The following is a 25,843-nucleotide window of genomic DNA, read 5'->3' as shown; positions in this document are numbered from 1 at the left end:
ACGGATGTTCTCTTTGACCATTTGACACAGGCACGACGGATGTTCTCTTTGACCATTTGACACAGGCACGACGGATGTTCTCTTTGACCATTTGACACAGGCACGACGGATGTTCTCTTTGACCATTTGACACAGGCAAGACGGATGTTCTCTTTGACCATTTGACACAGGCAAGACGGATGTTCTGTTAGACCATTTGACATTGGCAAGAAGGATGTTCTCTTTGACCATTTGACACAGGCAAGACGGATGTTCTCTTTGACCATTTGACACAGGCACGACGGATGTTCTCTTTGACCATTTGACACAGGCAAGACGGATGTTCTCTTTGACCATTTGACACAGGCAAGACGGATGTTCTGCTAGACCATTTGACATTGGCAAGAAGGATGTTCTCTTTGACCATTTGACACAGGCAAGACGGATGTTCTGCTAGACCATTTGACATTGGCAAGAAGGATGTTCTCTTTGACCATTTGACACAGGCAAGACGGATGTTCTCTTTGACCATTTGACACGGTCAAGACAAGATGTACTGCTTGACTGTGACACAAGCAAGGCAAATGTTCCCCTTGACCATCTGACACAGGCAAGACAAATTTTCCCCTTGACCATCTGACATAAGCAAGACCAGGGTTCTTCTTAGCAAGACAGATGTTCTTTTTGACCATTTGACAAAGGCAAGATGACTGTTACGCTTTACCATTTGACACAGGTAAGACAAATGTTCTCATTTGCTATTTGTCACAAGACAGAGGTTGTCATTACTTACAGAGCATTGGTTAGTACTGGCACAAATTCAGGAACACTGGTTAGGTTATTGCCTTGTGAATCAAGTATACAAATACAATAGAGTTGTGTCCATAGTCTGAGATTAAGTGAAAGCATGGTGTTTATGATTGTAAGCTAACACATCAACTAGAGAATTGTTTTCTGTCATACCGGTCAATGTCTTGTGATTAAAACATTTAAATTTCATACTGGGTAGAAAGAAAGAAACTGGTTATTCGGGGCTAACAATGAAAGACAAGTAAACAGTGAAAGTATTGTTATGCACTATTTGTACTGATAAACTGTTTTAAATTCAAATTTAACAGTCATATTAAAAGTCCGCTGTATATATTTATATACAAGTGCAGGAATTTTTCATGTGTAGATCACTGCTAAAAATTGAATGATAGAAGGGAATATTGAATGGTTGTGTTTCTAAACAGAGGCAGATATATATTTGTTTTGATGTTTACATATCTCATATATAGGTTATCCTTGTAATACTTATTATATAGTAATAATCATATGCTGTAGCAAAAAAGAATACCTTTTTTAAAACAAGAAGAGGTTTTTAAAGCAGTTTGTAAATTGAAAAATACAAAGGTTAAGAAATTCGGAAAAAATGACCAGTCAGGAGTTTTTTTAATCATTTTGAAATTTACGACTTGACTATAACACTTAAGAAGTATTTATTCATGGAATAATTGTTAAATTAAATGTGCTAAAATGATTTCTTTGAGGTTTGATTCAAAACAACCCTTTTTTCTATCCGAAAATGTGATTCAAATGTTAGGCAGATCTGTACACATTTAAAATCTCGACAAACCTTCAGTGACATTTGACTGAGTTTGTTTCTGTAGATGTGAAACACAAGGCACAGGTTTAGGAGGGCTGATAGACTTTTGGGAACTGGGATTTTATAAATGGATAACTGACTTTAATACTTAGCAAGGTATCTTCTTTTGATGACAACTGTTCTTAATTTTCATGGTTTAAATGGCATTTAATAAATGCAGATAATAAAATAGGAGCCATGGAATACTTTAAATTTAATGGGAAATGATGTTGAGTTAAATGATCATAGAATCATATATCAAAATGGTATCTCTGCGTAATCAAATAATAGTGTTGTTTTAAATATGCTTTGTTTGGTCAGATGAAATTTACTTTATAATAAAACCATGTTCCAGACAATTATCATTTCTGTTTGAAATCTGCATGTCTAATCATAGGGTAATTACTTAGTGTGCAGTCAGACAATGATTTCCAATATCTAGAAAATTTGCAGATAGGAACAGTTTTCAGATCATTGCCATATTCCTTCATTATTAAGATTTATAAAGCTAAAAGAACCATAGAATATGAAACAAACTATACTGTACTCTTTATTTCAGACATTTTTAGCTTGTTAGTTTCTTGTTATTAACAGTGGTCCTTGTATATTTAGGAACTCGAGGAAGAAAATGAACATATCAACCAGGACTTGAAGAGAGTTACATTAGAACATAAACGTCTCCAGGAGTCATATGATGCTCTCAAAAAGCAGCTGTCTACCCCAGCACCTCCTCCTGTTGTAAGTGAACTCCTGTTGTGTCAGTCTACCCACGCAACTCCTGTCATGCATTCTGTCTACCCCAACAGCTCCTCCTGTTGTATGTTTTGTCTACCCTAACACTTACTCCTATTTTAAGCTCTGTCTACACCAGCACTTATTCCTGTTGTAATGTCTGTCTGCGCAAACACTCACTCGTGTTGTTACTTCTACCTACCTCTGACAGTGTTTACGCATTTCGTAAGTTCTGTCTATCCAGCACTCACTCCTGTTGTTAGTTTTGTCTACTTCAGCACCTCTTCCTGTTTTATATTTCTGTCTGCCACAATTCCTTCTCCTGTTGAAAGTTTCTGGCTATTCCTGCACCACATTTTGTCAGTTTTTGTCTATCCCAGTACCAGATCTTTTTGAGTTTCTGTCTATTGCTTCACCTCATGTTGGGAAATGCTGTCTATCACTGTTCCTCTACATGTGAGTTTCTGTATATCCATGCATTGAATGTTGTGAGTTCCTGTCTATCCCTGCCCCTCCAGCTGTTTTAAGTTTCTGATTTTCACTGTACTTTTATAACTTTCTGTCTATTGCTGCACCTCCATGTGCAAATTCCAGGTTACCCAGCACTTCCACATTTTCTGAATTTACACATGTTCTAAGTTCAGTCTGGCCCAGTATGTCCACATTCCTCTGCCTAGCCCAGTACATCCACATTTTCTGAGTTTACCTCCACATGTTATAAGTTTTTGTCTGGCCCAGTGCATCCACATTTTCTGAGTTTACCTCCACATGTTATAAGTTTTTGTCTGGCCCAGTACATCCACATGTTGTGATATTCAATGGATAAGAATAGATAAATATGCTCCTTCTAAATATCCTGTTGAATTGTATTTCATAATGTTAGAATGGTTCACCATGCTAAAATGGCATTCTTGTTTGTATAAATGGCATTGACAGTAGCTAGCTGTTTCGTATGTGTAAGAAAGAAAAGTTGAGAGAGAGACAATAACAGGAAACCTAACATTATTTCAGGATCAGGAGGAAGTGCAAGAATTAGAAGATGAGTTGTCTACCCTGAAATCGCAGCTAACTGAGGAACAAGACAAAAATGTTAGACTCATTGATAAAATGAAGAAATTGAAGAAAAAGTTCAAAGTTCCTGTAAGTGTTACATCTCTGTTATAATATTTACCTCTTCAAAGATAGAAGTTTTACCAAGAATAGAAATAAAAAAAAATTATAAACAGGTTTTATGTTGCAAGATGGTAAAATATTTGCATTCTAAATGTGTTTCCTTTGATATCTTCTATTACAATTTCTTATTTAAAAGGGAAGTTTATTCATAGAGTGAGCATTTCAAAGATCACAGTAGAGATATTTCAGGCATGTTATTTAACATTACCATATTAGATATTTCTTAGACATTTCTTGTGGAAAGTTGTTGTACAGATGTACATCTACTTGTGATTATATTACAGGATGAACAAGGGGAGGAATCGGGAGAAGACAGTTGGAACGATAGTGATGAGGATGAATTATTTGAAGGTAACACTGGTAAAAGTTTTATGGATCATAGAAACAGAGGATCTAGTTAGGTCAGAATAACACTAAAAAGAAAAACTGCAGCCTTCGTGGAACTATTTTTCAAGAAATACGTTTTGATTTCATATTTGTGAAAAATTTGCCTAATTACAGACTGTGAAGGTCATGCTTGCTAAGTGTATCTGAGGTATTTTTGTCCCTAGGGTAAGAGTCAATTCCATAACATATTTACACTCTTACTTTTTACCATGTTCAGGACGTAAGCCAACAGTTGTAGTGGATCACAAGCCTCAGACCTTACTACTTCTCCAGAACCAGGTGTCACAACTCCGACAGGATAACAAACAGTTACGAGAACGTTTACATGTAAGATATTACTCTCTATTCTATTGCATTAAATATGCACTCTTTAAGACACAGCACTTATATTTCTCAGTCCTTCTTTAAAAAAATGGTGTATTTAAAAACTGACTTTAAAGCTGTTTTATGTTAGTACTTAACAAATCTGCAAAATGTTTTTATTTTAGAAAAGTTAGTTTAACAGATTTAAATGGTAGAGAAAGTTTGTACAACTTGTGTTAACTACAGTCTGAGACTGTCACATCAAATACAAACCAACAGTAACGTTTCTTTATGTGAATGTGGAGACTGCTGTCATATTTCTCCCTTGATGGCTGTAAACCCACGGCAGTGTGCTGTATACACCACTGTGTCACCTTAACATGTGAACAGGTCTCATAATATATAGCTTTAGGGTGTCCTGAATTGCATGAACACACTATATGTAGTTTTAAAACTCTGTATAAGCAGTGACATTTTACTTTTGTAGCGGTAGTTTGTGTGCTATGACTTTCTCTCTTTCTAGCTTATGTAAGCACAAGGTGCTCAATGTGAGCCATTGTGACTGCCCTGAGTCAGTTATTGGCATCAGCAGTTTGACTGTTAACACATTAGAGATCTCAATATTGACCCAATCTTGTTAAACATGGTCAGAATATTTCTTTCAATAAGTTATCCAAGAAATTTGATTACTGGTTCATCTGGGGTCAAAACCTAGGTCACTAAGTCAAAAACTATAACACTACCGTATTTTGGTGTGTATAGGTCGCGGTAATGTATAGTCCGCATCTAATTTTTGCTCTGGAAATGGTCGGAAAATTTAACTTCCAGCGTATTAGTCGCAGTTAAATTTCGGATTTTTTCCCCAGCAATATTTAATATTTACCGGCAAAAAAGTTATGGCGGCGGCCATATTGATGCCGCGGACTGAATTATTATTAGAACCTGATTGGTGGAAATTGGACAGTGTTATTTTCGTTCCCAACCGTTTCGTACCAACAGTAGTATCGGTAACAGACTTAATCAAAGAAAAGCGGCTTTTTGACACTAATTGGCAGGAGACGGTTTGCGTTTACATTCTGTTATCATGCAAGTTTAAGTGTGAATTGTTTGCACAGCAATTATAACACCTTTCCGTGTCATGTAATTAACCGCGTTCTTTTGATTCTGAGTAAAAAGATTAACAAAATATCTCTGTTTGGATTTTTTTCTTTTATTTAAAAATCAAAAGTAAAAAATTATCTTTCAAATTTTTTAATACGCTAAGAATTAGTATAAACAGTGTTTGGAATGGAGGTCGGATCTGTCCGGATTTTATCCAACCCGGAGTACATGTCAATGGCGTCCAGTAAAACGAAAGTAGAAACAAACGTAATTCAGACTGCAAAAACATCTTTGAATTAAAGTCATTCGTAATTTTAATAGTCTGTATGGGTTATTTACCATATATTTTATGTAGAGTAACCGCTATTGGCTGAAAAGCCGCCGATATTGATATTTTTTATCCATTTTGTTCGTTCGTAACAGATGCACGTAATTTTGCGAGAGCTACGGTCAGAAAATTGGCCCGAAAATAAAACAGCTGGCAATGTTCTGTCGTATAGATCGCAGGTACTTTTTCAGGCAGCAAAATGGGTAGAAAAAGTGCGACCTATACACACCAAAATACGGTAGTTTAAACCATAGATCACCTAGGGTTAAAAACTAGGACATTAGCTTAATTCATAGAAAACCTAGTTAACAGTCCAGAAGCTACAGTTTTTGCCAGATCTTCATGGCATTTTATAACAATGTTTGTCTTCTTGAAATCTAGTTAAATATGAAATTTGGTCACAACTGGGATGAAGCACAATGTCACAAGGTCAGAAACCAAGAAAAGTTTGTTTACATATTGATGGCTGATCTTCATGAAATCTCATCAGAATGTCTATTTATAAAATCTAGGTTAGTTTTGAAACTTGTTCATGTTGGGTCAAAACTAGGTCACTAGGTCAAACCATAGGGAAATTTGGTAAAACTTTCTACCTGACTTACATAAAAAATGTCAGAATGTTTGTTTTAATAAAATCTAGGTCTGATGGGATACTAGGTGTAAGAACTAGGTCAGGTGAGTGAAACATGACCTTCATGGCCCTCTTGTAACATTAATTCTGATTTACCCATTAAAAATAGTGGTACATTGTGCCAACTTCAATTAAAACAATTGATTTTAATTGGACAGCTATTGTTGGCAAGCATTTCTTTTTATGCCCCCGAAGGGAGGCATATAGTTTTTGAACCGTCTGTCGGTCTGTCCGCAATTTTCGTGTCCGGTCCATATCTTTGTCATCCATGGATGGATTTTCAAATAACTTGGCATGAATGTGTGGCACAGTAAGACGACGTGTCCCCCGCAAGACCCAGGTCTGTAGCTCAAAAGTCAAGGTCACACTTAGACGTTAAAGGTCATATTTTATGATAGTGCATTGATGGGCGTGTCCGGTCCATATCTTTGTCACCCATGGATGGATTTTCAAGTAACTACGCATAAATGTGTGGCACAGTAAGACGACATGTCGCGCGCAAGACCCAGGTCCGTAGCTCAAAGGTCAAGGTCATACTTAGACATTAAAGGACACGAAAATTGCGGACAGACTGACAGACCGACAGACAGTTCAAAAGCTATATGCCTCCCTTCGAGGGCATAAAAACTCCTTCCTTATGTAAAAGAAGAGTAGAAAAAAATAAATCAAGCTGGAGATGATGTTTGGTATTTAGGCAAGACCTCTTAGGTATAACACTCTCTCTGTGGACCAAAAACAGATTATATGTATCTTCTTCACACAGGATAGTTAGTTTCATCACAGTAGGTATAATGTGTGTGAAATTGTTTCAGAAAAATGGAACAACTATAACTAGTCTGTTTGGTTGGCGAGTAAGTATCTAGAGTTGACCCAGTTTTTCTCTTTTTTTTTTGCGCTGATAGTTTTTATTTGGCTACCCAATAGACCTTATAGCATAGCCCTTAGGTCATATACTTCTCTTTCTGTTTAACACACACATTTGGTAATAAAAACTATTTCATTTAGCTTAATAAAACACAGTAGATTAAACAAAATAGGTTTAAAGCTCTTCAGTTATATTTTTTTTTTTTTTATATTTACATTTTAATTTAAAGTTCATTTTGCTTCTAGGCTTATAGCGAAAATATGCAGGCAGTGAATGGCTTTTGATGCGTAAATTGTTGTATTTATTGTTACTGTTATTATTCCTTAGACAAATATTTTATCTACGGTTCATAAACATAGCTTCATTGTTGGAAGAAGAGTAGGTTCACTTAAAATAGTATTTTATGATTTTCCGGTCAGTGAGTTTTCACATATTCACAGGTTAAAAGGTTTTCCTTTCGAGTAGATAAATTAATTACAATTTATTGGGTAGCATTTTTTATGAAAATATAGTGAAATTTACCATTTCGAAATAATTTACATTTGATTGCTTTTTTTTTCTAACTTTGTTTTGCTAGAATTCTTTGTAGTGAAGTGAGTGAAGTCTGTTTTGAAGCTGATTTGTTTTTGTAAACTCTGAATATGAGCCGCGCCATGAGAAAACCAACCTAGTGTATTTGCGACCAGCATGGATCCAGACCAGCCTGCGCATCCGCGCAGTCTGGTCAGGATCCATGCTGTTCGCTTCCAAAGCCTATTGCAATTAGAGAAGCCATTAGCAACCAGCATGGATCCTGACCAGACTGCACAGATGCGCAGGCTGGTCTGGATCCATGCTGGTCGCAAATGCATTAGGTTGGGTTTCTCATGGTGCAGCTCAATTATATTTTATGACACAATATGACTATCATCTGAAAATATTTTATGACAATATGCAGGTATAAACTTATCTGAATGGCTTCAGCTGTAAACCTATATGAATATATTTTGTGACAGAATTAGGCTATAAGTTACCTTAAACCTTCCTGTCTGAGTTAAGTCATTCAGTGTTTTCTATCTGATAATGGTTTCTATTTAATACAGACCATCTCCATAATAACAAGTTACTTTTTATTTACCTCTTAATTTTCTACTGACAGTGATATGATTAAACATGGGTGAGCTACATCCCTATATTTTTTTGCCCCCGGTGTCGAAGACATATAGTGTTTGAATTGTCCATCAGTCCCTCCACTACACTTTCTTGTATACTCATCTTCTTCAGTTTCCATCCAATTTAATTTGAAACTCGCTATACATCATCAGCATGAAGCAGGCATGTGCATATTATCGGGACTTTAGTGTCTGATTATTATTTTTTTATTGCGGGGGCCTCCGCAGCTGAGTGGTTGTGTCTGATTAATTTTTTTTCATTGCGGGGGTCTCCACAGCTGTGGTTGTGTCTGATTATTATTTTTTCATTGCGGGGGCCTCCGCAGCTGAGTGGTTGTGTTTCATTGCGGGGGCCTCCGCAGCTGAGTGGTTGTGTCTGATTATTATTTTTTCATTGCGGGGGCCTCCGCAGCCGAGTGGTTAATGTGGCTGACTTACAGTCACTTGCCGCTCACCAATTTGGGTTCGAGTCTCACTCGGGGCGTTGAATTCTTAAAGTGAAAAAGCTATCCAGCTGGCTTATGGAAGGTGCCCACCCAATTTGAGATAATGCACGGAGGGGCACCTGGGGTCTTCCTCCACCATCAAAGCTGAAAAGTTGCCATATGACCTATAATTGTGTTGGTGTGATGTTAAACCCAACAAAAAAAAAATTATGGCCCATTTTTGGACTTTGAAATACTACACTACATTAGAACATTGTACAGTTTCCATCCAGTCGAAATTAAGTAGATATGCATGTATATTAGGGACTTCCATGTCAGCATTTTCTTCTGGACTTATGACCCAGTTTTGCACTTTATTAACCAGGTTTTCAACGAAAACCTGAGTTATTAGATTGGGGTAGATGTCGGTCGGGCGGGCGGGCTGCGGTGGCGGCGTCAAACTGGTGTTTCCGGTCAATAACTTTTGTTTCGGTAAAGATATTTGAATAAAACTTGGTATGTATGTAGCTTATATCAAGACAAAGGCTGGTATTGATTTTGGGGTTTTTGGGGTCAAGGTCAAGGTCACTGTTACTTAAAATAGAAAAAGGGTTTCTGGTCAATAACTTTTGTTTCGGTAAAGATATTTGAATAAAACTTGGTATGTATGTAGCTTATATCAAGACAAAGGCTGGGATTGATTTTGGGGGTTCTGGGGTCAAGGTCAAGGTCACTGTTACTTAAAATAGAAAAAGGGTTTCCGGTCAATAACTTAACTTAGGAATGAGCTATCATGATGAAACTTGGTGTATAGAAAACTTATATAGTTGTAGCTTGGGATTGATTTTGGGGTTTCTGGGATCAAGGTCAAGGTCATTGTTACTAAAAATAGGGTTAGGGTTAGGTTAGGGTTAGGGTTAGCATATCTTCTACATGCATGGAGGGATTTTGATGAAAGTTGGCACAGTTGTTCACCATCATGAGACGGAGTGTCATGCGCAAGAACCAGGTCCCTAGGTCTAAGGTCAAGGTCACACTTAGAGGTCAAAGGATACAAGAATGAAAACTTTGTCCGGAGCATATCTTCTTCATGCATAGAGGGATTTTGATGTAACTTGGCTCAATTATATACCACTTTTCTGTAGTACAGCATGCATGTTACATCCAATTTTGAGGTGTATTTTGACCAATCTCTACCTGGTAAGGATTTCTGTGTGGACTTACAATTTTTTTTTGTATTTTTTTTTTTTAATTTTTAAAAAAAAAAATTTTTAAGATAAACTTCCCTTAGTTGTTACTATAAATAACTTATATTGTAACTTTTTTATAATTGATCGTAGGGAAAAACCAAGACCACTTTTCTGTGGTACAACATAGTTGTTACTTTCTAATTTTAGGTGTATTTTAAGGTATCTCTACCTGGTAAGGAGTTTTTTTGTGGACTTAGAAAAACAAAAAAATTACAATGATTACTAAACAACCACAAAATTAAAATTACATCTGCAAATACAGGTGCTAGAGTAAAGAAATTTGCTGTGACGGGCGTATATTGTGACATTCTGGCACTCTTGTTTATTCTGATGAAAAGTGTTGAAAACCTGGTTTCGTGGCATTGCCGCGTTTCTTGTTTATTCTATCAAGCATTTTCAGGTGGCATGTGTCATACAGTCACGTTCACATCATTCTTGTTCTCAGTCCAAAGTTTATGATTTTTCCGCCATTATAAAAGATTTCATTTTTTCTTGCCTTTATCTTTTATAAAGTTTGTGCATTTTTTTGTTGATTGTGTAGATTTAGGAGAAGATAAAGATAGAAAATAACATTTTTGTAGTGTTTTTGCTAAGTCAAGGTCCTTTTTACAATCTTAATGTCTTTAGTAATACATTCTATCAGCTTCCTTTGGATTCCAACTTAATTTTTCTCCAGTTTTACATATTGAAGTAAATCAAGATAATATTTTTTACTTGTGTGTATATCATATATAAATAAAAGGGGCAGCGCTTACATGCATACCAGGGCAGGAAAGATTTGGTCTCAGAGTAGTTGATTACCTTATCTTTGCTGTAAGAAAAAGACAAGCAACAAGTGTACAATATGATGTGATATGACATCGAGAGTTACAAAAATGTATATGCACAATTTCGTAACAACTTTGAAAATAATGGCACATTTAGCTGGAAAAATGATCTTACATGACAGCCTGTGTAGGACAGGTGTTTTCCCAACCCGTGGGATGTGGTGGAAAAGAAACTTCCCTAAAGCTGGTTTCTCATTACCTGCCACTATTTTTTTAGGCTGTTTTTGGGGCCGAATTTCGGCCCCATTCCCCTGTCAAAAATGTTTGTTATTTTCCCCCTATTTCTGGGGTAACATATTTATGAAAAACACTGCTTTTATCACAACGCAATTTTCCCCCTATTTTAGTGGTTATGGCGCAATTTTCCCCTCCATACAGTCCCCACCACCATTCCACCAAAGCTTAAAAAGAAACACTGCCTGCTGTCCCAAGGATTAGGAAAATCCTGTCTTACGCAGGCAGATATATAAGAGTCGTATATATTTTTTGTATCTAATTTTTATACGCATTTATCTTCATTGATTTCAATACTTGGTAACTTTTCTTGGTGCTCAAGTTTTGTTATGTGGGTCCAAGATAATACAAGAATACTAGTCAGCATTGGGGACAACTAATTAAGCAGCATAATTTATGTAAGGATAAAAGTAATAATACACCCCTGTAACAACCCAGTGACCACCCACAAGTTGATGGTAGGCAAGTGTTCAAATAATCAAATATGGGATTTTCTCTTTGTTTGCAAGAACATCCTGAATATATCTGGTAAGACATGTACCTTGATATGATATTTTGCTGCAACTTGTATATCCTTATTTTGGCATGATATACAGAACTTGCATGCATTTTTAGCTCGACTATACAAAGTATGGAGAGCTGTCCTACTCGACCCGGCGTCAGCGTCCTTCCGTGTCTGCTCTTTGGTTAAAGTTTTGATGCACTTTCACTTTATCTCTGTAATTACTTGATGGATTTATTTCAAACTTAAAATAGTTATTCCTCATCATCACTCACATCATATGACACAAGGGCCATAACCCTTGCACCAATATTCATTGAATTATCCCCCCTTTTTACTTAGAATTTCGAGTTTAAGTCTGTGCACTTCCACTCTAACTCATTTATTACTAAATGGATTTGATTCAAACTTATAAAAAATAGTTGTTCCACCTTATCACCCACATCATATGACACAAGGTCCATAACTTGGGTACCAATATTTCATGAATTATGCCCCCCTTTTACTTAGTCTTTCAGGTTAATTTTGATGCATTTTCCCATATTCACTCAGTTATTACTAAATGGATTTGATTCAAACTTGAAGTTATTATTCCACGTCATCGCCCACATCATATGACACAAGGTGTAAAAATCACTCTTGCACCAATATTCCATGAATTATCCCCCTTTTTGCTTTTCACTATCCAGCATCGAAATAGTCGAGCGCGCTCTCTCCTGTGACAGCTCTTGTTATTCACCCAGGACAACCAGATGCAAGTTACGAAGCTAGTTCTATGTAAAAAAATGATTCAGATAGTAAAACCTTCTTTCCACGTGACTATAATAACATATGCTGCACAACACAATACCATATTAATTTTTAAAGTATTACGATTTCTTTTTGTGATTTTTTCTTCATTTATACCTGTGATTGTGTGCATGACTTGTTTCTATCAAGATAGCACATTTTGTCACTTTTAACTTTCAAACACCACATGTGTAAAAATCACTTTGTAGAGATATGTCTCACATGTGGCACAATAAAAAAAGGATAACAATTGCTTTATAATATCTTGTGTAGATGAAAAAGAAAAACAAATATTAAAGTAACAGGTTATATAGTATGTGTAAAGGGGAAAGGAGGCAGGGGGTCCGCGGCCAAGTGTTAATGGTTGCTTATTTGTAAAGTTGATGGTTCTAAGCAGATGCCTGTCTGTGTGTGAAATTATTCTTGAAATGGCACCTTGGCACTTCTTCCAATACTTAACTACAAAAATGGCAATATGACTTAAACTTCAACTTGGAAAAATCTAGTTCCATAAAAATTGCTCCTTTCAAACACAGTTATAACCTTATTGAGATTTTCAATACATGTGTTATATAGATGTTTTATATGTCTTTAATTCAGGAGAAGACAGGCAGTATTTCGTCTCTTGCATCACTTGATGATACATCTGAAATAGAACGTCTTCGGCGTCGGCTTGAAGAAATTGAGACAGACAGACAACGACTTCAGGTTCAGGTAGGAAGAATTTAACAGAATATGTTTATGTTGCATGTATCTCAATGAGTTATTAAACTTTAATATAAAGTTATTATTCAGCATGTGAAGTCGTGCACCATGTCTGTTGTTTGGGATTCCACTCTGCAGGACCAGAGTAATGGCCCTTGACTTAGTCAAAAATGATATTATGTGTTAGGGTTATATAATATGTTAACTTATTCTTGCAACAAATAACATTATGATCAAAGGAAGTGGGGGCACCAGTGTCATATGGACACACATCTAGCTGCACTTAATCAACACCAGTACAGTCTGTTACATATTTTTATTGTAATTGTTTGCCAGTTGCTTTATGAAAAAGGATGAATTCACTTGGAGTTGTAAACATGAATAATTTAACATTGTGGTAGATGCATGGTTTTTACAAGTATTAGTTGAAAACTGCATTGTTCTTGAAGAACATTGTGACATACAAAATTTAAAATTTCATGAGATCTATGCCGATCTTGTCATCATAATTAAAAAGTCTATAAAGAAATGATTGAAGTAAATTCATTGGAATTGGAATTGAGTTGTTTGTATTGCAGATTCAAGAGAACGGTGTCTTCCCAGAGGAACAGATGCAAAACCTCCGTGTATTAGAGGAGGAAAATACGCAATTACATTCACAAGTTAAACAGTTAAAAACTGAAATTATTCAAATTAAATCAAGTAAAGACACACAAAATGCCGTGAACTTGACTAATGGTGAATTAAATGAAACTGTGGAAGGTAAATTAGAATTAGAAAGTGCAATTCAACCAAAAAGGAGTGAAAGTTCAGAACAGCTCCCAGCAAATATGGCTCTGCAAGAACTGGATGATATTAGAAAAGAAAACACTGCTTTACAGTCAGAAAATTCTTTGTTGACTGAGGAATTAGAGGCATTGAGAGACACATATAATAAACTTGTAATTGCTGGTGATAATTTACAAGAGATGTATGATCAGTTAGTACTGGAGAAGGAACAAATGCATGAGGAAATGGAAAACATGGCAAAAGCGAAACAAGAACTGGCTAGAGAGAATGAGTATTTACTTGCTGATGGTAACGCAATGCATGATGATATTGAAAGACTAGTTCATGAAGTTGAGAAGCTCCATGATCAGAATCAGAGTACTGTAAAGGAGAAAGAGGATATTGAAAGAAAATTGAGTGCTCTAAATCAGAGTAATAAAGCAAGTGATTTTGCCAGGGTTGTAGAGGAGAGAGATAAACTTCGAGAAAGAGTTGAAGAATCAGAAAAGCTTTGTGAAGAATTAAAACAAAATCATGACATAGTGATAGAAGAGGTTCAGAGTGTGCAAGCTGCTTGCCAGAGAGCGGAATATGAGCGAGATCAGATACAGCAAGAGTTTGATTCGCTTCAGGATGAGTTTGAAAATGTTCAAGGTTCTCATGAAGGTTTACAACAAGATTATAACCAGTTAGAACAGGATTATTCTGACTTGTTAGCTGATAAAGAGAAACTTGAACAAGAATTTCTTGATGTTCAGACTGCCAGTGTTAATGTTGAGAATCATAATCCAGCAGTGGTTCAAGAGAAGGACAGACTTCAGCAGGAAAATGAAGTGCTGGTGATGGAGAAAGAGCAATTAGAAATGACAATGAAAGAATTATCCAAATCAAATGCTCTCATTCAAGAAGAACTTGCAAGTTTAAGATCAGCATTAGAATTAGATGAGAAAAAAGAACAAAAAGATTCAAATAAACAAGACAATATTGTGAATACAGAACCACAAATAGCAACAGGAAATAACAAAGAGGTTATGGACAAAGCAACGATAGATGCTGTGGTGGAAAAAGATAGAAGGATTCGCTCTTTGCAGATACAGATTTCCCGCCTGCAACAGCAACTTGCTGTAGGTTTTTAGTATAGTTATAGACATTGGTTCTGGCTCATATTGTATCATTATTGTTCATACAAAGGGAAAGTGCAATAGTTAAATGAATCATTTATTTCTCAGTTAGTATTTTGCAGACTCATTGTTTGAAAGATAAAGGAGAAATTGTTCTTTAAAGGTATTTTTCTGGTGTGGAATTGTTTGCTGAAGGATGTGGGTGCACAGTCCTGTAGTTAATTGGTTTTTAATTTAGAGATAATTGACAGATGTGTTCCCACCATTAGGTTGTGGTGTTAGATTGTTGCACTTGTGTGATAACATGCAACCATTAAGCTAATTTTGATATAGAGTCAGGTGCCTGTTCCCTATTTTACCTAAGAAAAAGCAACACAGTCTCTTTGATATTGGTAAAAGTTTATACTATGGAAGAGTGATATAATAATGAAAATCTGATACAGAGGACAATTTCAAGGTTCTCGTGTTTACTTCTCCATAAGGAACTATATATAATTATGAAATGTAAAACTGGTGTGTTAAACAAATGACATCTCTGTAATTTCACTGATGCAAGTTGTTTTCGTATGAGATTACCTACAGAAAAAAATTCTATAAGCAGTTTTTGTTGGGAGTTGCTCCTTTCTTCGTAAAATCTATTAGTCGTAGATTTTTGTTTTTGTGTTTTGTGTAAATTTTAGGTGGAAAATTGCACTTTCCCTGTAGTACTGCACAAATAATTGTCTTGAACTAATTCTGAAAATTAAATATCCTTGAAAAAGGTCATCTCTTTAAGAATATTTAATTCTTTAAATATTATACAATCAAAGTCGAAGGTAAATATACAAAATTTACATCTGTTTTCAGAAGGTATCAAGAATTTGGTTTCAAAACAGGCACTTATTTAATAATAACTGCCTGTTATTTCTATCTGTATTAGAATTTTTATACTTTATATCAAAACTGCTTAAGTTTAGACTGCTGATATGCATTCATATTAGTTTATTATTATGATAATAATAAATGACTAATGTATGTTTACAGGAAGCAGATCGCCACTACCGAGATGTGATCAGCACGTACAGAACCCACCTACTCAGTGCAGTACAGGTAAGAAGATGGTGTATAGCCTAGATTTGTTTGTTTGGAGTTTAGTGCCATTTTTCAACAGTTTTTTTTTTCAGTTATGTTATATAATGGCATAGTATTAACCTGTTCTCCACAAGTAACTGCCAACTTCTTTCTCCACATGAATCAGAGGTGGAGGACAAATGATTTCAGACTGTCTTTTATCAAATCATCCTGGAGAACATAGGCCTCACCTGGAGATCAAACTCATGACCCTGCAATCATTGGATTTGCACTCTCCCATTGAGCTAGACAGATGGGTAGAAAATGCATTGAAGTCTTGCTATTAAAGATCTGGTAGAGAATAATACTTTGGTCCTTACAAATTAAACCAACATTTTCAGTGAAAGGGGCCTCCGTGGCCAAGTGGTTACAGTCGTTGACTTCAAACCATTTGCCCCTCATCAATGTTGGTTCGAAACCTCATTTGGGGCGTAGAATTCTTCACGTAAGGAAGCCATCCAGCTGGCTTACGGAAGGTCGGTGGTTCTACCCAGGTGCCCACTCGTGATAAAATTGTGCACGGAGGGGCACATTGGGTCTTCCTCCACCATTAAAGCTGGAAAGTCGCCATATGACCTAAAATTGTGTCGGTGCGACGTTAAACCTAACAAAATAAATAAATAAATAAATTTTCAGTGAAGGTAGTTCCATTGTGTCAGTTTATTGAGACAATATCTTGCATGCTAGATAGGATTTTCCCGTGTTTTTGCTGGTGCTAGGAAAATACATCTTACAACCAGTGGTGTATGATGACTCACGCGCTGCAGTTTATGATCCATATGCTATTATAATAAAACAGTGCTCAAAAGAATAGCATTTGTTTAACTTCTTTTCTTCTATTGATTAAAGAATAGTGTATGCAAGAAAAAAGTGTCTGTCACTGGTAGAAGGTGTGAATGGTAATGTTTGGCTCTAGGGTAACTGTTTTGCGGAAACTCTACAGAGCCTTGTTAATGCCTAAACAGTTACCGGCGGGCCAGATATTTCCATCCGCACCTTCAACCAGTGAAAGATTCTTATTGTACAAATAGGTAAGGCTTTCCTTTATAAATACACTTTTGTTAAATGTTTGTGTTACATAAAGAACTTATCTAAATTTGTATATTAGCAATCTTGATAACATATTTGTACATGTATTTTCTTTTTTTAACAGGGTCACATGGATCCTGATGTTAAACAGGCTCTTTATAACATCATAGAACTTCGTAGTATGGAACAATTCTGCTAGCAGTGGTCAAAATTTGGAGAACACATTCCATGACTTCATATCTGTACATGATAAAGAGTTTTCATGTTAATCAAGAGTACCATATGAAAATTGTGTATGTTATGTACATCGAAAAACGAAACATTCCAGTGATGTATATGTGTGTATTTCAAGGAAGAATTTAGGAGTCATTCCAATGTATTTTCGGATGAACAGTAAATTATTGCTGAGGTACAGTTATTGATAAAGAGAGAGGCTGACCCACATTCCCGAACAGAAAGAAAATGTAGTTTGTTATTCAGGTTTTCATGAAATACTTCAGTACCAGCTTCGCAGTTTTACTTGTCTGCGGGCAGTTGTTATATTATTTCATTGTAAATGTGCCATTTATATTCAGATATATTTTTACAAGGTTTTTTATTACTGGTTAATATTTTATTACTAGTTTAGTTTTTTTAATAATGAAAAATAGTTCAGATAGTTATCTTTTATGAAACCTACTACATGTACATTAGCAACTAGTAAGGTGTTGGTCTCAGAATGCAGAGGTGGCAAGTTTGAATGCACTGGTGCTTGTAATTGCAAAAAACTGGGCTTGAGAGTAAGTTAGATAATTTTCATGTTTTCTTCATGATAAAGGTAAAAAGTAATAGGCCTAAATAGAAGTAGGTTACACTACAGCACTTTATCTGTTAGCATGATTGGCTAAAATGAATTCAAATCAACATCCTTGTTATATTTTGATACAGCTGAGGTTCACCTAAATCTTTTTACTGTAAGATATTCTTAAGCTCCCAAACATGTAAAGCTGTTGAAGAAAATATGATAAGTTATCAATATATTGACTTTGTAGCAAGCATTTGTATTTACTGCCATATTGCAGAAAACATTTTTATGTGACAGATTATATTATGAAATCTTTTGAAATATATACTAGTGATATGTGCTGATTTACAGTTTGGAAGTAGTGTTGATGGACTCACTGTACCTGGTGGTCAGTCAATGTATTTTGATGATGCATTGTATGTCTGTCTGTCTTATATTAACTGGCTTTACAGTTTAGTTGCAAGTACTACATGTCAGTAGTGGATGTTTTCTTAACGCTTTATGTAACTTTAAGGGTATATGGTAAAATTAAAGTATTGTATAATTTTCATTTTAAGTGACTAATTTAACGAGACTGCAGATAATTGTTTTATTCATTTTCTAATATTTTTACATTTTTTGAAGTTTACAGGAAATATATTCGCTATAAGTTGTTTATTAATGGATTGTGAAGCAAAGAAACTGCTTGGTTCCTGTATTTCAAAATGTAACAGTATTGCAGAGTTTTCTGGTTCAAAGTTTTATAGTAGCTGCCATTTTCAAAATACTGCATGGAAAATGTTTATATTATGCCATAGTATATCAGTGGTATCATCTTGCCTACATTCCAGTAAGTTTCCATTCTTGCTGACTCTGACAAATTGAAATAGAAAAACATTTGACATAAATGTTGCATTATGTTCTAGAGATTAAATTGCAAACCATAGTCTTCCATTATTGCACCATACTGTAATTTATATAGACTTTTTTTAATCTTGCAAAATAAATCTAATATATGACATAGACCACTTTTTGCATATATTGATGTATGCATTGTACTGTGGAAGAAATTCTAATCTGCTTCAGTCACAAGAAACAGTTATACATTCACAAAACCAGCTGCTTGTAATAGTAAGACGGACAGGGCATGAAAAAATTTTCAGTACCGAAAATTTGTGTCTCCCCATTTGTGGGGGGGATATAATGATTTTGTCTTTCCTGTCTGTCTGTAACTTCTCTGAAACTGCTGGTAAAAGTTCATCTAAGCTTTGTAGGATGTAGTAACAAGTGGTCAAAAGATTTTACAGAATAAAACCTAACCATAGCAAGAAATAGTTGTATGGTATGTGCTCAATATTTTATAACATATTGACCAGACATTAAGTCATTAAATTTCATAGAATGATTGCCTGTGGTCAGACAATTACCTTTTGTTTGGGGGTTAAAGGTCAATGTCACAGTGGTCGTAAGACAAAAAATGGCCATACAACTATCAGTTCACTTTTCCATGTAAATGAACCAGTATGGGAGGCATTTGCTTTAACAAAAAGTGATCTCTAGTTTATAGTTCTGTGAATGTATTAAAGCTGATATTTATTTTGTCTCTGGGTAAAAGGTTGTGTTACAGCAGTATTAGTCGAATTACTACCCTTAAACTGAAAACCACAGCAATAGTATCATATAATATATGGATAAGAAAACTACATGCTCCTGGTAGCCTTCACATGTTGAAAACTTCAAAAGCATTATATTTGACAAGAAATTTAAACTTTATACTAATTTATTTATACCTGTCATTCATCTACTTATCATAATTCATTCACAAATTTGAAGAAAGTTCGTTTTTAGTAGTCATAAGGGTACTTGTTTTACACAGCTGAACTTTTTCTTGCCAGTCCTCCACAAGTTACATGCTGTATTAGATACCAGTAGAATATGCATGTAGACAATTTAGATTTTGTATGTCCTTTCATTATTTTATAACTTTTAATATGTATTTTTTACATATCAATTAACAGTGTTGTGATGTGTAACTTTTAGCTACCTTTGATACTTTATTATGGCTTTTTTACATAAATTTATGCAGTATCAGCTTTTAGCAAATTATACAGCCTATTTCAACATGTTTTTATGTATCCTCATTGTTGTCATCATCATATCATCATCATCATCATCATCATCATCATTGTAATCAAGATCATCACATTTGTTATCTCTTGTCATACCAGCTATTTTTTCACCTGATGTTTTAATCTTCCATATTTTGCACATTATATTTTGTTCATTTTGAAGATCTATGTTAATTGATATTTTTAGTACTTTTCTGTTATTTTGGTTCAAATTTGCAAATATATCTTTTAATAAATGATTAATTTTTGACTTTATACATGCTGTACTCATACATTCCATTGATAAAATATAGGTGAGTTGTGAAACATACCCAAAGTTCTTTGATTATATAAGTTTCGTTCTTCTTTGTTTTATTCTTGCACTCCATGCATATAAAGCTGAGTTTATGCTGACATATGGAGGTTTTTTTACACATCAATTAATGAATGTCTCCTCAGAAACTATTCTATTTTGGAAACAGGAAATGAGATATGTACTAAATTTATTTTATGAAATAAAATAAAATAAAACAAATTGAATTGTTTTACTTTCTTTATAGAATACTGAGCTTGCTTGTTTTCTGTATATTACTGGTGCATACAATCACTTTCTACCAAACTCTTTTAAGTTGGTATTTTTGACTGAAACAGATATATTTGTAACTAACTACAGCAGTCCACAACTTTATAGAAACTGGTATCAAGAAGGGGCTAAATAACACAATTATTACAGTTATTACAAGAGCTGACCACCCAAGGGCTAAACAGAGGAGAAAGTTCCTTTTATTTCCATATTAAACAAGTTCTCTATGATCTGCTGTTTGGTTTGACTATAATAACGCATATAGCTGAATCAAGATATGTTTCTTTGAAAGCACCCCATAAACGGCGCCATCAACATAAAACTACATGAGATAAAGATTCGTGCCAATGCCAGTGAGTCTAGAAAATGATATGCCCGCTTAGTTCAATAGGAAAAGCGCAGATCTACGGATCGCGGGGTCATAAGTTCGATCCCCTGGCGAGGCGTATATATGTTCTCCGTGACGATTTAATTAAAGACATAGTGTCTGAAACCATTTATCGCATGAAGTTGGCAGTTGCTTGCAGAGAATAGGTTTATACTTGTACAGAATCCAGGAACACTGGTTAGGTTAACTGCGAACTATTGTTGAAAAAATGGCGTTAAACCCAAAACAAACAAACAAAACAAAAAGAAAATGGAATCATTACATACACAGCGTTACAAGAAATACCAAGGAGCAAGAAATTGAAATGGCTTTGACTGATCCCTCAACAAAGGAAGGTTGATGCTACTAGGATCAGCTGGGATTCGGTATCAGCACTGGCTTCAAAACGGTCACGGTCTACGGCTGCGTATCGAGCTCCTGCCTGAATGGTTGTATAGTCGGTAATTCCTTTATGACCCTGTTTTTGAAATAGGGTATCACAAATCGGGCTTCGTAGTCCGACATGTATATAAATAGAGACTTATCCTGGAAAATATGTTCTTGATTAGCGAAAAGAAAAAGTGTAGCACTATGAAAATTCTGCAGGTCTACTGATACAGCACGTAACTTTATGTTGTTTTTGTTTGTTTTTGTTTTTGCTGTCATTCCGAATCAAAATGAAGCTTATAAATTACCTTTTATCCATAATCTTGGTTAAAATCATGTCTCACGTGAAGAGGAAAGGCAAAGCAGAAATTATAATATAAGTCCATACGTAGCCAATGCTTATAACGGCACCGGAGATAGAATTGTGCACATACTTTTTGTTAAATATTCATTTTGTAATGTTTTATGTTTAATGCTACTTGGCTACACTACATTTGAATTATTATTGCGGCATGCAAACCAAAGTGAATCATGCAGTAATTTTAAGATAAAAGTTTTTAGTACGTCTAAAGTTGCGTTACTTTTGCTTGCCTGTTTGAATTCTGTAAAACCCGGTTTTATGGCAGTACGCTGTTCACTGCATAGAGTATTGAATAAAAAAAAGCACAAAACACATCACTACCGAATTGAGTAACTTTTAAAGATCTAAGCAGTGTATACTGGAGGCGACATGTAAATAGATCCATTGTCCAGTGTCTGACTACGAAACCAGCTAGGGGGTCGTGAGTTCGAGCCCTCGCTCCTCCAACTAAAAACTAATATTGGGACAATAGTCCCGTGTATGGGTGAGTTACAGCTGGCACGCTAAAGAACCAAGAAAGCTTCTATTTCATTATTTAATTAAACATTATTTTCCTGAGAAAAAATAAAACAGTTCGTGCTTACTTTGAACCACAGGCACGGGTCCAGTGTATATTTTTGTTTAATATAAAAAAATCCCTTTTTTCACACAAATATACTTTTTATATGTTAGTCAAATGAAGAAAAAATCGATGACAAAAAATCCGGTCACAGTATCATATACATTCAATTTTTTCTTCATTTGACTAACATATAAAAAGTATACTTGTGTGAAAAAAGGATCTTTTTTTATATTAAACAAAAAATATACACTGGACCCGTGCCTGTGCTTTGAACAATAAACTTAGCATAATATACGATATTTAAAATTTACTAGAATTTATGCATATTTTCTCTAAAATACTGCACATTTAATACCAATTTGAGATTATTGATTCGTTTGTATCTTACCCTCTGGGCATGGATTTGTTCAAATTAAAAAAAACAACAACAACAACAACAAAACGCACACACACACACACACAAATCAAAACGCTCAACATATATGAAAAGATTTTCTCCTATATATAAAATTTTAAACGGATCACATCTGGTAGCAATCCCAAATGAAGATAAAAGAACTCCTCCTCTAACAGGGAAATCACGATGTTATCGTGCACTGTCCTACGTACAGGATATAATCTCTGCAACCAGTGACTATTACAAATATATAGACAATAGCATTCCAAGTGACCTTCCTTGAGCAGTTCAATGTCTTGCTGTTAGCAACATTGAACGTCCTTCAACATTTTAAATATATTGAACATATTGAATATTCTTCAAGCCGACAGTCGATTAAGATAAGATGTATAAGATGTCTGAAAATGGAAAATGGGGCCATTTAAAGCGAAATTGTTATATAACATTGAGAACGTCACATCGAAAGCAAATAACTCACTTAGATTCATCAAAAGAAATGTCAAAACAAACAACAGAAAAGTAAAAGAAACAGCTTACAGCACCTACGTCCGCCCACAGCTTGAATACTGTTCCTCTATATGGCACCCTTGGCAAAAAAATTCCTCACATACAAAATTGCACGAGTACAACGATCTGCAGCTCAATACGTATGTAACAACTATGGTCAAACAAGCACCCAAATGCTTCAAGATCTTAACTGGAAATCCCTTGAACAACACCGCGTTAAAAAAAATCCCCGATTATATTCTTCTTTAAATTAAGTTTAGTTTAATCATATTTTATTGTAATCATCACACAAGACATTATGGTAATGTACATCAAGACAATATTATACAGATACATATGTAAATATATATACAACAGCAAACTATCATTATACAAGACATATATATTACTACTGTACATTAGGAATTATTCAGTAACTTTGCGAATGTGTGATAATACAAAAGGGTTGGACCACAAGTTTTGCCAACATTAGAAATCGGTCCGTCCCTGGCTGTCAAATTAATGTTAGATTAAACTAAATGGCGGATTTTTGTTTGGTCTAGAATGGAAAAAATATATATGCTTAACAAAATATAATTTTAAGATATAAACTTACTTATATAGAAGAAGAGTTTAGGGAGTAAATTAAATAGAAGAAAAGCAGGGGGAAAAAACAATCGAAAAGGAAAAAAAAACAAAAACAATAAAACTAACACAGACAAGCGTAAAATCAATCAGTGCACCTCATCGCACCCGCTGCAGAATTCCCACACCCAGCCCAACCCAGAGCCCTCAAAACAGATATATAGTCAAAAGATCAGGAGGCAGTGCTAGAGAAACGATCGATGAGTATTTTTTATATAAGTTTGTACTTCTAAAAACAAAGATTTGTTCTCCTCAATAGTAAGTGAATCAATTCCGTGAAGTAATTTGTGAGTACTAAGAGGATGAAATCTTCGAGTATTGATAAATAACAATCGACGAGCATCGGCATAATGGCTACATTTAAAAAAGAAATGTTCCGCATCTTCAATACCATGTCCACAAGAGCAATCGGGATAGTCTCGTAAATGGTTATAAAATAAATCATTGTTTAAGTTGCTGCATCGGTTTCTAATACGAGTTTGAACTACATTATAGGATCGTTCTCCTATTAGATAAAAAGACGGAACAATTGGAGATTTAAATTTACTCTTCAATTTGCTCTTAAAAGATGTAAGTGTGTTAGCATTGCGTGTCGGGAGGTCAAGGTTATTCCATAGTTTTACTGAATCGGGTATAACTGATTTTGAGTAAATTTCGAGACGTCTAGGCAATGTTACAAAATTAGTGTTGTTTCTAAGTTCATAGTTGTTAGAATTGTGAACTGTTGGAGGAAAAATGTCTATAAGGTAATCTGGAAGCAGTCCGTTATTTCCTTTATAAGCTAATATTAATTTCTGCATAATTCTACGGTCTGCAAGAGAAACCCAGCCAACTTCAGTTAATAAATTTTGAATGGAAACGGAACGAGTCAAACCAGTAACAATGCGAGCTGCTTCGTATTGAAGTTTTTCTATAGTGTCCTTTTCATATTGAGTACAGCTATCCCATACAACTGAAGCATACTCGAGTAGAGGTCTTAGATACGATAAATAAATGTTGTTAAGAGTAGACCTTTTAACTTTGAATTTTAACATTCTCATCGAGCCGAGTACTTTTGAAGCTGAGGAAGTGATATTGTTTATATGGGTGTGCCAAGAGCCATCATGACTTATTGTAAGACCTAGATGTTTGTGATCGTCAACGAGGGGTATTATCAAAGGTTAACGAAGGTTGAGCTATATCTCTAAAGGAGAAAAAACATGACTTCAGTTTTAGAAGGATTGAATTTTACAAGCCATTGATTTGCCCAACTGGAAATTTTTTCTAGATCTGAATTTAAAACAGTTTCTATATAAACGGAGTCTGGTGAAGATATAGCAAGTGAGCTATCATCAGCAAATAGTCTAGCGGTACTTATAACAGAATCAGCAATATCATTTACGTATACAAGAAATAAAAGAGGGCCCAAGACCGATCCTTGAGGTACGCCTGCAGTTAATAACCTACTATTTGAAAACGATTGCCCTACAAATACTTTTTGCGATCTATTTTCCAGGTAATCTGTTATCCAATTGACCAAGTTTCCTGAAATACCATACTGCTTCAGTTTAAATATAATATATAATTTAAATTAAGTACAGTCTTATTGCACAATCTCATACGCAATATCATTCAAACTCCTTTTTTTCCAAGAACAATTCGTTCCTGGAATGGTCTTCCCCTACACAGTCCAACCCCAAATTGATTCTGTACACCGAGAGGCTGGCAACTGTAACCTTCTAATTTATATCTATGTTTTTAATCTTAGTAATTGTAGCCTAATTCTTTTTAACTTTGCACCTATGAGCTTGCTCATCTTTTAACAGTCTGTCCTAGACAAAGCGCCTCCCAGTTATAATCAGAATTGATTGTTGGGCAGTACACAGTAGATGTAGAAGTGCAAGAGTTTTCTTACTCTCTGTCAATATATCTTTTGGATAGTGTACTTCATTTTGCATAAAAAAAGAATTTGATTAACCAAAGGTACAAAGTTTGCACATTCTCATTTCCCTTTCATTTTGCCAAATTTCCCTTTATTTCTACTATTTATCTCTAAATTCGGTAGGTCTATACATAGAGACCCTATTGAGTTTCAGTATGTCAATACATCATTTTTATTACATGCGATCAGCTGTTTAGACGGAATGTATTCATACCTGTTTTCGGTT

At 35.0% G+C, this 25,843-nt stretch overlaps 1 protein-coding gene across 11 annotated transcripts in view; it reads left to right on the top strand.

Annotated features, from left to right (window-relative positions):
* LOC123566364 (ankyrin repeat domain-containing protein 24-like) overlaps positions 1–20,443 on the top strand; it is a 52,312-nt gene extending 31,869 nt beyond the window's left edge. For 10 of the 11 annotated variants that reach the window (XM_053549970.1, XM_053549969.1, XM_053549968.1 and 7 more), the window contains 9 exons: positions 2,219–2,344; positions 3,350–3,478; positions 3,796–3,862; positions 4,116–4,225; positions 7,074–7,112; positions 12,905–13,018; positions 13,588–14,901; positions 15,922–15,987; positions 17,162–20,443. In XM_053549970.1, the coding sequence (XP_053405945.1) occupies positions 2,219–2,344; positions 3,350–3,478; positions 3,796–3,862; positions 4,116–4,225; positions 7,074–7,112; positions 12,905–13,018; positions 13,588–14,901; positions 15,922–15,987; positions 17,162–17,236 (2,040 nt within the window). In that variant the 3' untranslated portion in view covers positions 17,237–20,443. The remainder of the gene's footprint in view (positions 1–2,218; positions 2,345–3,349; positions 3,479–3,795; positions 3,863–4,115; positions 4,226–7,073; positions 7,113–12,904; positions 13,019–13,587; positions 14,902–15,921; positions 15,988–17,161) is intronic. The other variant, XM_053549963.1, reaches the window with a different exon arrangement.
* The last annotated feature ends 5,400 nt before the right edge of the window (positions 20,444–25,843 follow it).

This window comes from Mercenaria mercenaria, chromosome 8 (assembly GCF_021730395.1).
Source record: "Mercenaria mercenaria strain notata chromosome 8, MADL_Memer_1, whole genome shotgun sequence".
Classification (NCBI taxonomy): Eukaryota; Metazoa; Mollusca; class Bivalvia; order Venerida; family Veneridae; genus Mercenaria; species Mercenaria mercenaria.
Note: the sequence above shows the minus strand (reverse complement) of the source record. Positions and strands in the feature narration are given on the sequence as shown.